At 41.3% G+C, this 18677-nt stretch overlaps 1 protein-coding gene across 1 annotated transcript in view; it reads right to left on the bottom strand.

Annotated features, from left to right (window-relative positions):
* Positions 1–3158: 3158 nt before the first annotated feature.
* Positions 3159–18677, bottom strand: part of LOC115291229 — a 42194-nt gene continuing 26675 nt past the window's right edge. The window contains exons 15-18 of the mRNA XM_029938751.1: positions 9495–9548; positions 8940–9020; positions 6139–6408; positions 3159–4627 (exon numbers count right to left, since the gene is read on the bottom strand). Of these exons, the coding sequence (XP_029794611.1) occupies positions 4608–4627; positions 6139–6408; positions 8940–9020; positions 9495–9548 (425 nt within the window). The 3' untranslated portion in view covers positions 3159–4607. The remainder of the gene's footprint in view (positions 4628–6138; positions 6409–8939; positions 9021–9494; positions 9549–18677) is intronic.

Genomic DNA, 18677 nt, shown 5'->3' with positions numbered 1-18677 from the left:
TGGTGAAGCCCTGCTCCCCAATGCAATGGTGCTTAGAGATGAGGAGTGAGGAGGTGAATTAGGTCATGAGCATGGAGCCCCGATATTGGGAGTAGTGTCTTTGTAAGAAGAGACTGGGAGAGGGGCACCAGGGTGGCTCAGTCAGTTAAGCATCGGACTCTTGCTTTCGGCTGAGGTAATGATCTCATGGTTTGTGGGATCAAGCCCCACGCTAGGCTCTGTGCTGACAGCAGGGGGCCTTCCTTGGGATTCTCTCTCCCTGTCTCTGCGCCTTTCCCCACTTGCAGCACATGTGCTCTCTCTCTCTCTCTCAAAATCAATCAATAAGAAAATAATTTTTTTATTAAAGAAAAAAAGAGACTCGGAGAGACCCTCTGACCCACACATGAGGACACAGAGGCAGGTGGCTGTGTACAAAGCAGAAGGAGAGCCCTCACCAGACACCAGAACTGCTGGCATCCTGATCTCAAACTTCCCAGCCTCCAGAACTGTGAGAAATGAATGTCTGTTGTTTAAGCCCCCCAGTCTGTGGTATTTTGGTGTAACAGTCTGAGCTGACCAAGGTATCTATTTTACTTAAGCCCAACTACATTTTCAAAAATTGATTTGTATCAGGGGTTTTTTTTTTTGGTTGAAATGTATTTGGTGAAACAAGTCAAAAACTTTAGTTGTATTTATGTATCTTTCAATATGATATTAAAAATATAAATGTGGAGAGGCATATGGTTGGTTCAGTCAGTAGAGCATGCAACTCTTGAACTCAGGGGCCTAAGTTCAAGCCTCATTTAGGGCATTGAGCTTACTGAAATATATGAACGTGAATTAGGACATCAGTATAATGTCAGAGCCAATATATTCATGTAACCTTGCTCAGAAGCAATATTAACTAATGCTTACTGGATACTAACTAAATGCCAGGCGCATTTCTAAGGGTTTACCAGAAAATGCATAAAATCCTCCCAATAATACTACAAGGAGCAACTATTGTCTGCCCCCCGCCCCATTTTTTTTAAGTTTATTTATTTTGAGAGAGTGCAAGCAGCGAAGGGGCAGAGAGAGAGAGAGGAAGAGAGAGAGAACCCCAAGCAGGTTTCATGCTGCCAGCACAGAGCCCGACTCAGGGCTCACAAACGATCGTGACTCGAGCTGAAGTCAGACACTTAACTGACTGAGGCACCCAGGGGCCCCTGCCTTCCCCTTTTTATAGCTGAGGAATCTAAGGCAAGAACCCATATAATCTTGCATGATGAGTAAGTGACAGGCATTGAGATTGAACTCTAGGCAGCCTGGTTCCAGCTTGTGCAACCACTGCACCCTTCACCTTTGGTGTTAAGGGCCCAGTGAGTCAAGGGACATCGTTGTCATAATCTACAAACATCATCAGGGTTATTTATACATCTTCGCTTCCCCTCACTATACCGTGAGAACCTCAAGTGTGTACAATGTCACGTTACTCATGTCTATGTGTTCTCAGGTCCAGGCACTTAAAGTGGTAGAAAGTGAGGGCATGGCCAATCTTCATGGGTTCCCATATGCTTCTCCTTTCTTTTTCTAATCTAGCAATAAAGAGAAAATCTTCAGTCTTTAAAAATTATAGCATTCCCAATTACCCCCAAAAAAGGTTTTTTTTAATTGTAAAATGCATATGCTTGCTTGGTTCAAAGCAATTATACATGCTTACACTGGGGAAAGATCCAAAATTCCTAAGCCTGTTGATTTATGGTAGCTCACACACCTATGGTTTGGCGTGATGTGGTCACTACGCATTGGAAGCCGTGTGCCAGCACGTCATGCTGGTGGTGACCCAAAGAGTGGTCTGCTTCCCCTTGCACATGACTTCCACACAAACCCCTCAACAGTAGCTTCTAGAAGCCCACATGACCACCTTATCAGCTGGTTCCCACATGGCCCCTGACAGGAGAGGGCCACAGGTCCAGCCGGGCTCCTCGGCATGCCCTCTAAAGCCCTTGGTAAGCCCCTCCCAGAGAAGCTCCACTTCGGAATGCCCTAACACTCCTATAAACGCACAGAGCACACCCTCTTCTAAAAAGGAACGCAAGCAGCAAGAATGGACGGCCACAGGATAAAGATGGCTAACTCCGGGCTGTCTTCTCTAACCAGGAATCTACATCACTGACTGGAACAGACTGGATCTAAATCCTCCAGCAGGCTTCAGGGCAGGGCTGGGGGTCCCCTGAGGAGAAACCGCGGAACTCTGTGCTCAGAACTCAACCCCAGGGCCTCTGGGTTAATATCAGCAGCTCCGGAGCCTGTATCATAAGCACTCAAACCACGGGAGGTGGGCTGGAAAAGACACAATCCCGGCAGTAAATCCCTGGTCACGGGTTGGGATCACACCCTCCAGCAAGGTGTGCTGCGTTACCCGGAGGACTTCCGGTAACAGGCCACCCGCTGGGCCGACAGCTGAAAACCACCATCCTCCCGAGAGCACCTTATCAGCAACTCCGATGACCTCCTCAGGAAATGGGGTGAAAATGTGCTTCCACATGACAATGCGGGGGAGGAAAACTTCCCCCTAAAGCAATTCAATAGCATTTAAAAATGAGCCTCAAATGTGCAGAGAAACCCTTTGAAGAGGTACATAGGTGAGGAAATAATAGAAACCCACCTGTTTGGTTTTTCTTTTAAGTTTTTATTTATTTTGGAGGGAGAGAGAGAGAGAGACAGCATGAGCAGGGGAGAGTCAGAGAGAGAAGGAGACACAGAATCTGAAGCAGGCTCCAGGCTCTGAGCTGTCAGCACAGAGCCTGATGTGGGGCTCAAACCCATGAACCGTGAGATCATGACCTGAGCCTCCGAAGTCAGACGCTTACCCAACTAAGCCACCCAGGCTCCCCGAAACCCACCCGGTTTTAAATAAAAACGCACCTCCCAATAACAGGCGGGGCGTAGTCATACACTCAGTCATTCCTGGATTGAGGACAGTTCAGGGGACAGGGGATGGGCACGGGTTCTTCTAAATTTCTGCCAATTCCCGGCTGACGCAGCTTGTCCTGCATTTTGACCAGCCCCTGCCCATGACGTGGAGAGCTGGGCACAAACCAACTAATGCCCCCAAAGGCCAAGATAACAGAAATCCAGAAATACGATGCTTTAAAAAATAATTGGTAAGTAAATAATAATACAAAGAAGACATATTAGAGCTGTACAAATTCAGATTTATTTTTCTTCCTTTCATCCATAGTATGAAAAATTGTTAGGAAACTCACTTACATACAAAGCACCTCTGGAATTACACGTTTCTTCAGAAAACAACTTATAAAAAATAACAGACATTTAAAAATTCAAGTCCCTTAAGTATTTTACATTCCTGAATGTTAAAACTCCATGTGTTTCCTAATATATAGTACAATAAAAAAAACTCATAAAGTGACACTGATTTGAATTCCACAGGATCCCTGACAATTAAAAATATGTTCTTCCCTATAAATTGAATTTGTTCTTCACAGGCGAAACAACAAAGTATATTTCTCTGATTAATTCATTGAGATTTATTTTATTCTCCACCTAATTCCGACAGAAGAACAATAGTAATGTATAGTGTCTTCAAATAAGTTAACAAAACATATCCAAAATGTTCATTGCCACATGCATGATTCTGGGAGAGTGACACTGTCTATACACACCCAATAAACCATTTCACCAATTAACAAGAGCCAATGTGGCTCATTATTCCCTGGGTAAGTCTTCTTCAAGAAGACATGTCCTTTTCCCCGTGGTCCTGCTCTGGCTCTTTCTGTGTGTCATTTCTTCCCCAAGCAAGTAAATGACCCCAGAGAGAGGCAAGAAATGTAGTGCTTGGCCTTGTGATTTTGGAAGGCTAATGAAATGTGCAGGGCCTCTCTGACTGTCCATCCTGTTGAACTTCCCCACTGAGAGGAGAGTGCCTCCGAGCGTGCACCCCGACAGGGGCCCCGACATGGGATGAGGGCTGGATTGTGTTCCTTTCTCATCACGCGGGGACCACGTCACGTGACTGGTTTACCAGTTTAACAGACCATGAGCCAGACGGGTTGGTAACGTGAGCTGTGGAACTCATCCCACGTAAAGAGAGAGATTGTACCCAGGGGCGTGTGTGCGCGTCTGAGCGGGGGCTCAAAGAACAGGAAGGTATCTCTCTCCATTATTAACGTCAGTATGAGAAGAGCTCAACTACATCGATGCAAGCCTCAGCACACCACCACTTGATTGCTAAAAAGGTTTCAAATACTTGATATGAATTTCATAGTTCACAGACTCCAAAAGGAAAATTACCACATTTCTCACCTGACTGAGTCATTTTAAGCACCTTTGTAAGGACAGATGTTGGGCGGGGAAGCAGGGCAGGATAGTGTGAGTAGGAGGTGCAAAAAAAAAAAATTTTTTTAATCTAGATGTTATAGAGGTTTTTTCTCACATTTTCCAAATATTTTACATTTTCTCTACCCCTGAATAATGCGAGCTGCAGAATGGCCGCCGGTGAAAGGAGCTGCCTCCGCAGCGTGTGAAGTTCAAGGTCTTGTCAAGTCCATACCCAATTACCAGTTGAAGTTGGTCTTTGCAGATAAAAGTTCCTGAGGCTTCCTTTTTCAGTTCATCTTCAAACTTCACCTTTCCTGTAAGAAACCTAACAAAAGAGAGAATACAAACAAATTCAGGGATTTGCTCTTAGGGGAAGACAGGGGCATGCTTTTAGAGAAAGTCACTCGTCCATTTTAAAAAGGAACTAACTCCAAGTGGCTGGGTTTTCCTGGGCTGAAGAGGGGCCACTGTAATTTAAAGACTAGTTATGAGATGCTAAAACATCCTGATAAAAATACAAAATTCCACCAATTTCTGGGCATAAAAAGGCACAGAATAGTGGTAAATTTTGTTTTTTTGCTTGTTTGTTTTTAATTCAGAAGACTCCCTATTTAATGAGGGACTTGGACTAATAAGCTAGCTTTTATGAGCTTCTTCAATGCTAAAAAATAATCTCACAAACCCCTTTATGGTTCTAATGTATCAACAAGTATCTAGTGAGATCAGGACAGACACAAACAGAAAACAAAATAACCCATTATAAAGAGTTTGTGAGAGACATTTTTTTCAAGGTTATTTTGATGGAAGAGGCTGTGATTATTCGGTTATCACAGCCCAGAGGCCACTGTTATCAACAGGCAGAAGCGTCTATATGCAAATAAGCAGATTTCCACATGCGAGCCTCAGTAATTTACAAAATTTCAACATATCCAGGAATATGAATGAAAAATTTGGCACTAAAGTTAGATATTATTCTATTTACTTGAGGCTTCTGTGCCCAAAATCTACAGGGGACTTATACCCACAGATCTCCTGAGGGTTCACGGAGTGACTGTACTTTTCATACACACTTGTGGGGCATGTACACATTTTTGTATTCTTTTAGGAATAAAAAGTCCAACTGGAATTCCAAATCAAAACCTCTCTCTGACTCAGGAGGCTTTTGAGAAGTAACACATTTGTTAACTATGGTAAGAATATATAATAAATATTTGAATTGGTTTGACTGATGGGCTAGATCAAACCACACACACACACACACACACACAAGAAGGGCTTGTAGACAAAGGAAGGAACATGCAGTTTTCTGGACTGAGACTAGAAACTTCAGCCCTCCTCTGGGCTCTGCTTTGCCACTTGAGGTTCACTGGTGCCACCCAGTGGCCTCGCCCAGCACTGCTTCAGTGTCACAAAGGCCTAGAAGGCTGAATGTCTCAAATACCATTAAGACATTCTTAACTGCCGCTTAGAGAGCCTTACTACCGGCCTGGAGCTTTCCATACGTTATCTTTTTTCATTCTCACAATGAACTCACGGCACAGGTTTCTGCACCCATTTGCCAGATCAGAGCAGAGAGGCTTGGACTTAGGTAGAGAATTTGCTCGGTCACAAAGCCTGCCAGCACTTGAGCTGGGATCTGAACCACTCCTCTGACCCCACACACGAATCATCCATCTTTACTTAGGTGAAGGCAGCCCACATGCTTACCCTACATTAACACAATTCTCTGAACCCAAGCTCACAAATAAGCAAGCAACACGTTCAATAATAGAAACTGGCTCTTTGCAAAGACACACCTTGATTCTAAGTAAATGACTAAGAGAATATCTTGCTCACCTTTCAGCACATCCTGGACTTCAACTGAGATGCTTTTCAAGCAGTTGTATAAATTCTGGGCTGTGGCATTACTCTGCTCCTTTTCTTGCCACTTCTTCAGCACCCTAAAGTTATAGATCGTAACATCTTCTTCCTTCTCCTGAATATCTTCAATATCGCTCCTCTCCAACTCCAAGTTGGCAATGGCCACTTTCATCCCCTCCTTCCCGAGCTTCGCAGCAAGGATGATCAGCTGTGTGTCCGTCAGCGGGCTTCTGCTCTTCGCTCCATCTAAAAGCAGACAAGGAAGCCCGCAGTTGCTCTCAACACTTACATCATTTATAGCAATTTATAATGAAAATGTATTCTCCTTATATAAATAAAACACCATAATTTGTAACTTTAAAAAATATTTAAGTGTCAAAAACTCCCTGCTTTCCAAACTTTTATATGGACGGAAGGGAACTATCTCATATAGTAACATTAAACCAGGGTACGATGTTCACATGTTAATTCAGGAATTCAGGGAATAAGACTGTTTTCCTAAGCAGCACAGATTGGGTTGGAATCAAAAAAAAAAAAAAATCAGACACCAAAAATAATTTATATGGCTCAAAAAGAAAAATATACAGTTTTGCCCTTGCCCAGCTCTGCATCTTTATCTGAATGTTAGTGCCACGTATGGACGCTACCTCAGTGGCCACCAAAGAACAGCAAGACACCTGAATCCCCATTTCTATTACGCCATCTCCTGGCATCAGGGGAAAAGCGCAACCCACAGAAAAGTCATGAGAGGGTGTCTATCATGTCTGTTAATCTCTATGAAGCAGCATCATAATCTAGGAGGGACATGTGTTTGCCAATGTAAGCCACTGGCCCCATTAAACATATTAGCCCTATCACTAAGCTACATTTGTTACCTTCGTGTTTTTTAGTTGGCTGCACAATAGTGTTGCAAAGCTCACTGGTGGTCTGGATTCCGTTAAGGATCATAAAGGCATTACAAATACTAGAGACAAAATTAGAAGGGAGTGAGAAGAAGAATACTTTCTGCCCCTTCTCCAGGGCCACAATACCTCTACAGCCAACAATTTACTAATATGAATCTAATCTCTGTAGTAACCCTTCCTCACTTCGCAGATCCCTTCCAGACGGAAGAATGGGTCTAAATGATGGCCTGCGCCCTCTAGTGGTTGCTTGAGACGCGGCGCACTGATCCCAGGTCTCAACGGCGGCAGCAGCGATGAAACTGCGCAGGCAACCTCCAAAAACTGCCAAGTGTCAGGACAGGACTGTTTCCGATCTCGAATCTAAATTCTAACAAGACCTCAAGGTGATTCTATGAAGCCTGAGTACGGACAGTATTTAAAAAGCATCACACTAATATACTGGGTCTAAAACTACCAGGACAGGCTGTTGTGAAAATACGTGAACAAAAGAAAATCTTATATTCATTTATTTAGATACCACAGTGTCAACTCCAAAAAGGTTGAAAATCCTTAATTTTTCTAGGTAGCATTTAATAATTTTATTTCTATTTCTAGCCGCTTGCTATTGGAGCTCATTTTAAATAGCCAACACTAACTGTGTGTAACAAGAAAAACTTTTCCTATATATCAGTTTAATATAAAAGTGTCCCTGTTATAAGATGAATACCGTCTGAGGCTCTAGCGGACAGCACGGTGACTAGGGTTAATAATACTATGTTGTATACTTAAAATTTGCTAAGAGAGTAGATCTTACATACTATCACCGCCAAAAAATAAAAGTGAGGTGATGGATGTGTTAATTGACTTTATTGATAAATATTTTACAATGTATAAGTAGATCAAGTCATCATATTATACAGCTTAAGTATACAATTTGTCAAATATATCTCAATAAAACTAGAAAAATTATATTCCAACTGTTATATTTTAAAAATAATTCTACAGCCTCACTTATTTTGCTGTTTACTTAGCAAATAATAATAAACATTTCTGTAGTGATATACAGTAAAAACATCCACATGTCATCCTCACAGTCTTCTGCTCTAGAAAGTAGAGAGTACCTTCCGTCACTTTATAGAGGGTTTGTCTGCTTTCAGAGATTCATATCTTAACAATAATAGTAAAAGAAAAGGTATTCTGAGGAAACAGTTAACTTAGGGAGTTATATGAGGCCCTTGAAGCCTTGAGACCTGGAGTCTCCTATCATTTGAGTCTGTGTTGAGACTTAGGTGTAAATTCTGGCTGGACTTGAATTTTGAGCTACATACTCCATCTTCTGGTTCCTTGGAGTACTGTTGTTATACATTTTCATTTTCTATTGTATTTTCACAATGATCAATCCTTAGCCTATGACATTTATTTGGAAGAAACGGAGACTTGCCTCCAATAATTGAGCCAGAGGCTCTCTACCCCAGATGTAGCTGGTGACCATGACACCAATGAAGGCTTACAGGAACATTCACAATTTTATTTGTTCAATCAACATTCATTTTCTTCTACATAAAAGGCTCCAAGCTCACTGCTACAGAAGATGTAAAGATGGACAGTTCGTGGCCCCCACCCTTATGGCTGTAAGGGAGCGCCCCCTCATGCCCCATTCTATTTAGACTGAGTGAAGGGGTGGGGTGGGGACCAAGCTGGAACCCTATGGGGCAGACCCAGGAGGACCCTGGTCCAGGCCCGAGGAGGAGTTGGGCCACAAGGAGAAGGTATCTGGAAGGCTCCACTGGGATGTGGCTTCAGAAGACTGGCCCAACAGCACAGGGTTGGAGGCATATTAATGGAGGAAACCAGGAAAAATAATTTATAGCCACTGATGACATTTTTACAAACCTGAAGTATCAACCTGCTTCATTCTTTTGTCATAGACTTCCTCATCAGATAAGCTGCTATTCATTTTTCGCCGCCTGTTACCTTAAAAAAAAAAATCAACAAATTGACTTTCCCTTATATTATTTTCTACCCACCTTTAATCTGGATTTTTTAAAAAATCATCATCCAGGTATGAACAAACTGAAAGTGAATTCAAAGTTTGTTCAGATGATTAAGAGAATTACAGAACATTTAGCAGATCTTTAAAAAAAATTTTTTTATAGTTTATTTTCTGAGAGAGAAAAGGGAGGGGAGGAGCAGAGAGAGAGGGAAAGAAAGAGAGACTCCCAAGCAGCCTCCAAACTGTCAGAGAAGAACCCGATGTGGGGCTCGAACTCACGTACCGAACCGTGAGATCATGACGAGAGCCAGGATTAAGAGTCAGACGCTAAACCAACGGAGCCACCCAGACTCCCTAGCAGATCTTTAATGAAGCCACATTTGCACAGCAAAATAAAATGTATAGGAAGGAGCAGGAATAAGGGAATACTTAATGTCCAGTTACTTAGTACTTACCACTTGTGCTGCTTTTCGAAATGTTCTGATTCTGATCATGCTGAACCCAGTCACCTGTTAAAGTACAAGAAGCATCAACTGGAAGTAGTGCAAACTTGACCTAAGTCCATTTCTGAAAGTGTGTGAAGCTGTAGAGGCTTGGCCATCTCTCTGAAGTTCATTTGTGAGTTTGGGGCTTTAACTTGGTATGTATGCCAATGCACATATTTTTGAGATAAGTAACAAGTACTCTTTCAACAGGTCCTACAGGGCAAATGTTTCCTAAACTCAAGTCATCCAAAGACAACTGTCCTGACTTTTGCTAAACCCATATGCCAGGTGAAATGTTACTTACTCAGTATTTTTTTACATCTCTAACTACTGTAAACAGACTACTGGTATCACTTGCGGTATGGATAAAGTCATAAAGATAAATATTTTTCACTTTAATGTATTTATATGTACTCCATCAAAAACAATCTCATATATTATCCTTCTGCACTTGGGGAACACCACACGTGGGTAATTCCTTCTGAACATATCACTGTGATTCTATGCCACCTTCCTAGTTTGAAAACCAATCCCTGCTCTATGAGGAGTCTATGCCTCATGCAGGCCTTTTATGGGTCCCTTTAGTAAAGATGCCTTCATCGTGGTGAGCAATCTCAACCAACCATTAATTTAGCCCTTTCTCCCCCCCTCTAAAAAAAACAGTGGAAACCAGAAACATCTTACAACAAGAATATTTTTAAATTTTTTTAATGTTTATTTATTTTTGAAAGAGAGAGAATGAGCACGAGTAGGGGAGGGGCAGAGAGACAGAGACACAGAATGTGAAGCAGGTTCCAGGCTCTGAGCTATCAGCACAGAGCCTGATGCAGGGCTTGAACCAATGAACCATGAGATCACTACCTGAGCCAAAGTCAGATGCTCAACCAACTGAGCCACGCAGATGTCCTACAATGCAGAGCACTATTAAATATGTTTTTAAAAAAACCAAACATGAGAGGTCTTCTAAGGCGGTCTTTAAAACTACCAAGAGATCTTGGGGCACCTGGATGGCTCCGTTGGTTGAGTGTCTGACTTGGCTCAGGTCCTGATCTGGCGGTTCATGAGTTCGAGCCCCACATTGGACTCTGTGCTGACAGCTCAGAGCCTGGACCCTGCTTTGGATTCTGTGTCTCCCTCTCTCTCTATCCCTCCCCTGCTCACACTCTATGTCTCTCTCTCTCAAAAATAAATTAAAAAAAAATTTTTTAAACTACCAAGAGATCTATTCTTAGTCCAGAAAATTTGTTATTCAGATTGCTACATGTTAAATACCTCTATTATGGTGGCATTAGTGGTGACCAGAAAGTAACGTTTTTCAGGTTTATTTAGCTTAACAAATAATGAATATCAAGAAAAACAACACAACCCCCCATACAGTCCCAACTAGGACTATTTACAGGTAAATAGTTTTAGCTCAGATCAAAGGGCCTGCTTCAACTAGCTGACTTCTGAGTATAATATCGAGGAGGAGTTAAGATGGCGGAGAAGGAGGGGACCGGGATTTCCCTCCTCCCTCAAACCCAGCTGTGCTGAGGACAGATCACATGAAACACCCAGGAAATCAGTCTGCAGAGTGACAGAAGGACCTCCACGGGGGAGGGAGACAGCTTCACAGGATCAAGGGTGACTTCAACAAACAAATCAAAGCACACGTGTCTGAAGGTCCGAACACTCCACTGCTACAAGCAAGGAGGTGCTCTTCAGAGGACTGACCAGTGGGACAGAGCAGCCAAACATGCAGTAATAGAGTGAGTACACACAACGTACACCAGACACACTGCCTGGAGTGCCAGTCCCTGGACACTGGATGACCCCTTTTTAATACACTTAGTCCTCACAAGTGCAGGACACGCAACAAGCTTTAAAACACGCAAAAGACATAAACTTAGCCAAAATGACAAAATGGAGGAAATCTCTCCAAAAGAAAGGTCAAGAAGAAATCACAGTCAGAGAATTGTTCAAAACCAGATATAAACAAGATATCTGAACAAGAATTTAGAATAACAGTCATAAGACTAATTGTTTGGGTTAAAATAAGCATAGAAGACACCAGAGAAACTCTTGCTACAGAGATCAAATTCCCAATGATTGGGGATGAATTTAAAAATGCTATACCTGAGATACAAAATAAACTAGATACAGTGACAGTGAGGATGGAAGAAGCAAAGGAGAGAATAGGTATAACAGAAGATAAAATTATGGTAAATAATGAAGCTGGAAAAAAAAGAGGTTAAGGAAAATATTAGATCACAAGGGGAGAATTAGAGAACTAAGTGATTCCATAAAACAAAACAGTATCTGTATCACAGGAGTCCCAGAAAAAGAAGAGTGAGAGAAAGGGCAGAAGGTTTATTTGAACAAATTAAAGCTGAGAACTTTTCTAATCTGGGGAAGGAAATGAGCATCTAAGTCCAAGAGGCACAGCAAACTCCCTTCAAAATCAACAAAAACAGGTCAACACCAGGACACATCACAGTGAAACTGGAAAAACACAAAGACAGAAAATTCTGAAAGGAGCTAGGGACAAAAGGCCCTTAACCTACAAGGGTAGGCACATAAGGGTAGCAGCAAACCTGTCCACTGAAAGTTGGCAGGCCAGACGGGAGTGGCAGGAAATATTCAGTGTGCTGAATAGGAAAAATATGCAGCCAAGAATCCTTTGTCCAGAAAGGCTATCATTCAAAACAGAAGGAGAGATAAAGACTTTCCTGGACAAACAAAAACTAAAGGAGTTCATGACTACTAACCCAGCCCTGCAAGAGATCCTAAGGACTCTGTGAGTGGAAAGCAGCAAAGCCTACAAAGGACCAGAGAACATCACAACAAACATGAAATCTACAGATAATGCAATGGCACTAAATTCCTATCTTTCAATAATCACTCTGAATGTAAATAGACTAAATGACTCAACCAAAAGACAAATGGTTTCATAATGGATTAAAAAAACAAGATCCATCTATATGCTGCCCACAAGAGACACCTACAGATTGAAAGTGAGGGGATGGAGAACCATCTATCATGCTAATGGACATCAAAAGAAAGCCGGAGTATCCATACGTATATACTAGACTAGATTTTAAAACAAAGACTGTAACAAAAGATGAAGAAGGACACTATATCATAATTAAGGGGTCTATCCATCAAGAAGAGCTAACAGTTGTAAATTGCTAATCTTGCTTTCCAATGTGGAAGCATCCAAATATAGAAATCAATTAATCACAAACATAAACAAACTCATTGATAACAATACCATAATTGTAGGAGACTTCAACATCCCACTTACAGCAATGGACAGATCATCTGGGCAGAAAACCAACAAGAAAACAACAGATCTGAATGACATATTGGACCAGATGGACTTCATAGATATATTCAGAACTTTTCATCCAAAAGCAGCAGAATACACATTCTTCTTGAGTACACAAGGAACATTCTCCAAAATAGATCACATATTGGGTCACAAAACAGCCCTCAACAAGTACAAAAAGACTGATTTCATACCATGCATATTTACAGATCACAAGGCTATGAAACTTGAAATCAACCACAAGAAAAAATTTGGAAGCCCCCAAATACATGGAGCTTAAAAAACATCCTACTAAAGAATGAATAGGTTAACCAGGAAATTAAAGAAGAAATTTAAAAATACATGGAAGCAAATGAAAATGAAAACAAGACAGTCCAAACCCTTTGAGCTGTCTCAAAGGCAGTCCTAAGAAGAAAATACATTGCAATTCAAGCCTATCTCAAGAAGCAAGAAAGGTCCCATACACAACCTAACCTTACACCTAAAGGAGCTAGGAAAGGAGCACCACACAAACCCCAAAGCCAGCAGAAGAAGGGAAATAATAAAGATCAGAGGAGAGATAAACAATAAAGAATCCAAAAACAAAACCCAATAGAACAGATCAATGAAACTAAGAGCTGATTTTTGAAAGAATAAACAAAATTGATAACCCCCAGCCAGACTTCTCAAGAAGAGGACAAAGCAGATAAAATCAACAAATGAAAGAGATTGCAACCAACACCACAGAAATACAATTATAAAATATACTATGAGAAATTATATGCCAACAAACTGGACAATCTGGAAGAAATGGACAAATTCCACTCACTCACTACGAAAACTCAAATGGGAATAAATAGAAACTTTGAATAGACCCATAACCAGCAAAGAAATTGAATCGGGAAGTGCCTAGGTGGCTCAGTCCGTTAAGCATCTGGCTTTGGCTCAAGTCATCATCTCACAGTTGGTGGGTTCAAGTCCTGCATCGGGCTCTGTGCTGACAGCTCAGAGCCTGAAGCCTACTTCAAAGTCTGTATCTCCTTCCCTCTTTGCCCCTCCCATGCTCACACTCTGTCTCTCTCTCTCTAAAAAATAAACAAAAACAAGTTTTATAAAGAAAAAAAAAAGAAATTGAACCAGTTATCAAAAATCTCCCAACAAATAAGAGTCATGGGCCAGATGGCTTCCCAGGGGAATTCTATCAGACATTTAAAGCAGAGTTAATACAAATTCTTTTCAAACTGTTCCAAAAAGTTAAATGAAAGGAAGGCTTCCAAACTCTTCCTATGAACCCAGCATTACCTTGACTCCCAAACCAGACAGAGACCCCACTAAAAAGGAGAATTACAGGCCAGTATCCCTGATGATAAAATCCCTGGATGCAAAAATTCTCAACAAGGGGCACCTGGGTAGCTCAGTCAATTAAGCATCTGACTTGATTTCAGCTCAGGTCATGATCTCATGATTCATGAGTTCAAGCCTTCCATCAGGCTCTGTGCTGACAGAGCCTGCTTAGGATTCTCTCTCTCTCCCTCTCTCTCTGTTCCTCCTCAACTTGTACTCTCTCCCTCCCAAAACAAATTAACAAAAACTTAATAAAAAAATTCTCAACAAGATACTAACCAACTAAATTCAACAGGTACATTAAAAGATTTATTCATGGGGCACCTGGATGGCTCAGTTGGTTGAATATCTGATTTCAACTCAGGTCAAGATCTCACAGCTTGTGAGTTCAAGGCCTACGTTGGCTTGCTGCTATCAGCACACAGTCTACTTGGATCCTCTGTCCCCCTCTCTCTTCCCCGTTCATTCATTGATTCTCTCTCTCTCAAAAATAAATAAAAACATTTAAAAAAATTAATTGAAAATAAATTGATCATGATCAAAGTGAGTTTCATTCCTGGGCTGCAGGGCTGGTTCTATATACAAAAATCACCAATGTAATATACCATATTAATAGAAGAAAGGATAAGAACCATATGATCCTGTCAATATATGCAGAAAAAGCATCTGACAAAATACAGCATCTTTTCTTGATAAAAAAAAAAACCCTCAAGAGTGTCAGGATAGAAAGAATACACCTTAAGATCATAAGAGCCATATATGAAAGGCCCACAGCTAATATCTGCACTGGGGAAAAACTGAGAGCTTTCTCTAAAATCAGGAACACAAGCAGGATGTCCACTCTCACCACTGTTACTCAACATAGGGTTGGAAGCCATCAGCAATCAGGTAACACAAATAAATAAAAGGCATCCAAACTGTCAAGGAAGAAGTCAAACTTTCACTCTTCACAGATGACATGATACTCCACATGGAAAACATGAAGACTTCACCAAAAAACTGCTAGAGCTGATACATGAATTCAACAAAGTGGCAGGATATAAAATCAATGTACAGAAATCAGTTGATTTCTATACACCAATAATGCAGCAACAAAAAGCGATATCAAGGAATCAATGCCATTTACAACTGCACCACAAATGATAAAATACCTAGGAATAAACCTAAGAGATAAAAGATCTGTGTGCTGGAAACTATGGAAAGCTTACGAAAGAAATTGAATAAGACACAATGAAATGGAAAACACTCCATGCTCATGGATTGGAAGAACAAATATTGTTAAAATGTCAATAGTATAAAGGAATCTACACATTCCATGCAATCCCTATCAAAATAACACCAGCATTCTTCACAGAGCTACAACAAGCAATCCCAAACTTTGTATGGAACCACAAAAGACCCCAAAGAGCCAAAGCATCATTGAAAAAGAAAACCAAAGCTGGAGGCATCACAATCCGAACTTTAACTTGTATAACAAAGCTGTCATCATCAAAAACAGACACACAGATCAATAGAATAGAATAGAGAACCCAGAAATGGACCCACAAATATATGGCCAAATAATCTCTGACAAAGCAGGAAAGAATATCAAATGGAAATAAGACAATCTCTTTAGCAAATGGTGTTGGGAAAACCGGACAGCAACATGCAGAGGAATGAACCTGGACTACTTTCTTACACCATACACAAAAATAAATTCAAAATGGATGAAAGACCTGAATGTGAGACAGGAATCCATCAAAATCCTATAGGAGAAAACAGGCAGTAACCTCTCTGACCTCAGCCATAGCAACTTCTTACTTGATATGTCTCTGGAGGTAAGGGAAATAAAAGCAAAAATAAACTACTGGGGGGTGCCTGAGTAGTTCAGTTGGTTAAGCATGTGACTCTTGGTTTCGCCTCAGGTCATGACCCCACAGTTTCAGGAGTTCAAGCCCCACTTGAAGCTCTGCACTGGCAGCGTGTAGCCTGCTTGGGATTCTCTCTCTTCCTCTCTGCTCTCCCCCACTTACACTGTTTCTGTCTCGAAATAAATAAACTTTAAAAAAATAAACTATTGGTGACTCATCAAGATAAAAAGCTCTGCACAGCAAAGGAAACAATCAACAAAACTAAAAGACAACTGACAGAATGTGAGAAGATACTTGCAAATGACATATCAGATAAACAGTTATTATCCAAAATCTATAAAGAACTTACCAAACTCAACACCCAAACAACAAATAATCCAGTGAAGAAACAGGCAAAAGACATAAACAGACACTTTTCCAAAGAAGACATCCAGATGGCCAACAGACATATGAAAAAATGTTCAACATCACTCATTATCAGGGAAATATAAATCAAACTCACACCTATTGGAATGGCTAACATGAACAACTCAGGAAACAACAGATGTTAGTGAGAATGCAGAGAAAGGGGAAGCTTTGTTGGTGGGAATGCAAACTGGCGCAGCCACTGTAGACAACAATATGGAGGTTCCTCAAAAAATTAAAACTAGAACTACCCTACAACCCAGCAACTGCACCACTAGGAATTTATCCAAAGGATACCAAAATGCTGATTCGAAAGGGGCACATGCTCCCCAATGTTTACAGCGGCACTATAATAATAGCCAAATTATGAAAGAACTCAAATGTCCATTAACTGATAAATTAAGAAGATGTGGTATGTGTACACACACACACACACACACACACACACACACACACACACACACACAATGGAATACTACTTGACAATGAAAAAGAATGAAATCTGGCAATTTGCAACGATGTGGATGGAACCGGAAGATGTTATGCTAAATGAAATAAGTCAGAGTAAGACAGATATCATATGATTTCACTCATATGGGGAATGTAAGAAATACAACAGATGAACATAGGGAAAGGGAAGGATAAATAAGATAAAAACAGAGAGGGAGGCAAACCATAAGAGACTCTTAAGTACAGAGAACAAACTGAGGGTTGCTGGAGAGGGGAGAGGGTAGGAGGATGCGCTAAATGAGTGACAGGCATTAAGGGGGCACTTTTCAGGATGAGCACTGGGTGTCATATGTAAGAGATGAATCACTGGGTTCTATTCCTAAAGCTAAGACTACACTGTATGGTAACGAACTTGAATATAAACAAAAAGGAAACAAAGAGTGTAATATTGAGAATAAGAATCAATCCCATCTACCAAAAAGGTTCATGCCTAAAAATTAGGACTGAGAATTCCAAAATGCTTAAATCAGGTTCCACTTCTAGAGTACAGAACATTACAAGAAATACAGACTCTAACAGAAATCTGTATCTTGGAAAGACGTAATATATGAACCGCACACAGCACTCCTTCTATATTATCATTAGCAGTTACCAAATTCATTTGTCTACACATAACCCAGCAGATACAACAGAAACTAGCTGAAAATTGATTCAAATGTTGTTCAGATGATAAAGAGGTTTATAGAATACTTAACAGATCCTTATAGTTATTACATGTCTACAGCAAAATAAAAATTCTGGAGAATGAAATTAACAGGAGAGACGGTTAAAATTCCTTTAATAATCCAGCCAATGGCACTTGCCAACTTGTGCTGCTTTTCTGAAATGACACTGTATTACATACGAAACCAGGAAAGAGTTAAGGTATCATAATCCAAAATGCAAATGATGCAGAAATAATTTCTACTATAAACACACGGCAGTGGCAGGAGGGACCTCAGTGCCATTTGCAGATGAGGATGGAACAGCCACCAGGGGGTCGGGAGACTCGCCCACACTCCCACATACGGCTGGTCAATTCTGGGGCTAGAAGTAGAACCCATCGGACCTCATTCCCAACCCACGGTTCTGCCTCCCTTCTGGGCCCAAAATGTGCTCACTATACACACTTCAGCTGTTTAAATAACTCTCTTCAAATGGAATTGGAGTCCAAGCTCAGACCTGCCTGAGGAGACGGCCAGGGGCAGTTATGGGGTATCCCCGCGTCTCCCCTCTCCCAGAGGCAGTCCGCATCAGGGGCAGCCCTCTTCAACCCCTGCCAGGGCAGGAGAGCATGTTAAAAAGGTGGTTGCCAGAGAATTTCCCAGCACCAAGATATTAGAAGAGGGGAATGCGTTCACACAGCACAGCTGTAATCACACAGAGCAGGAGCTGCCAGCTGAGGATCAAATAGGCAGTGGGCAAATGAGACAGGTTGTCAGCCAAAATGTCCACGTACACCCAGGTCACAAGAGACCCATGGGGCATCTGGGTGGCTCCGTCAGTTAAGCATCAGACTTCAACTCAGGTCATGATCTCATGGTTCATGAATTTGAGCCCTGCTTTGGGCTCTGTGCTGACAGCTCAGAGCCTGGAGCCTGCTTCAGGTTCTCTCTCTCACTCTCTGCCCCTCCCCCACTCACACTCTGTCTCTCTCTCTCCCAAAATTAAACATACATTTAGAAATATATATATATATATATATATATATATATACACACCTGATAGGGCACCTGGGTGGCTCAGTCAATTAAGCATCCGACTTTGGCTCAGGTCATG

The sequence above is a fragment of the Suricata suricatta genome, chromosome 5 (assembly GCF_006229205.1).
Source record: "Suricata suricatta isolate VVHF042 chromosome 5, meerkat_22Aug2017_6uvM2_HiC, whole genome shotgun sequence".
Taxonomy (NCBI): Eukaryota; Metazoa; Chordata; class Mammalia; order Carnivora; family Herpestidae; genus Suricata; species Suricata suricatta.
The sequence above is the reverse complement of the archived record's forward strand: the minus strand, read 5'-3'. Positions and strand labels throughout refer to the sequence as shown.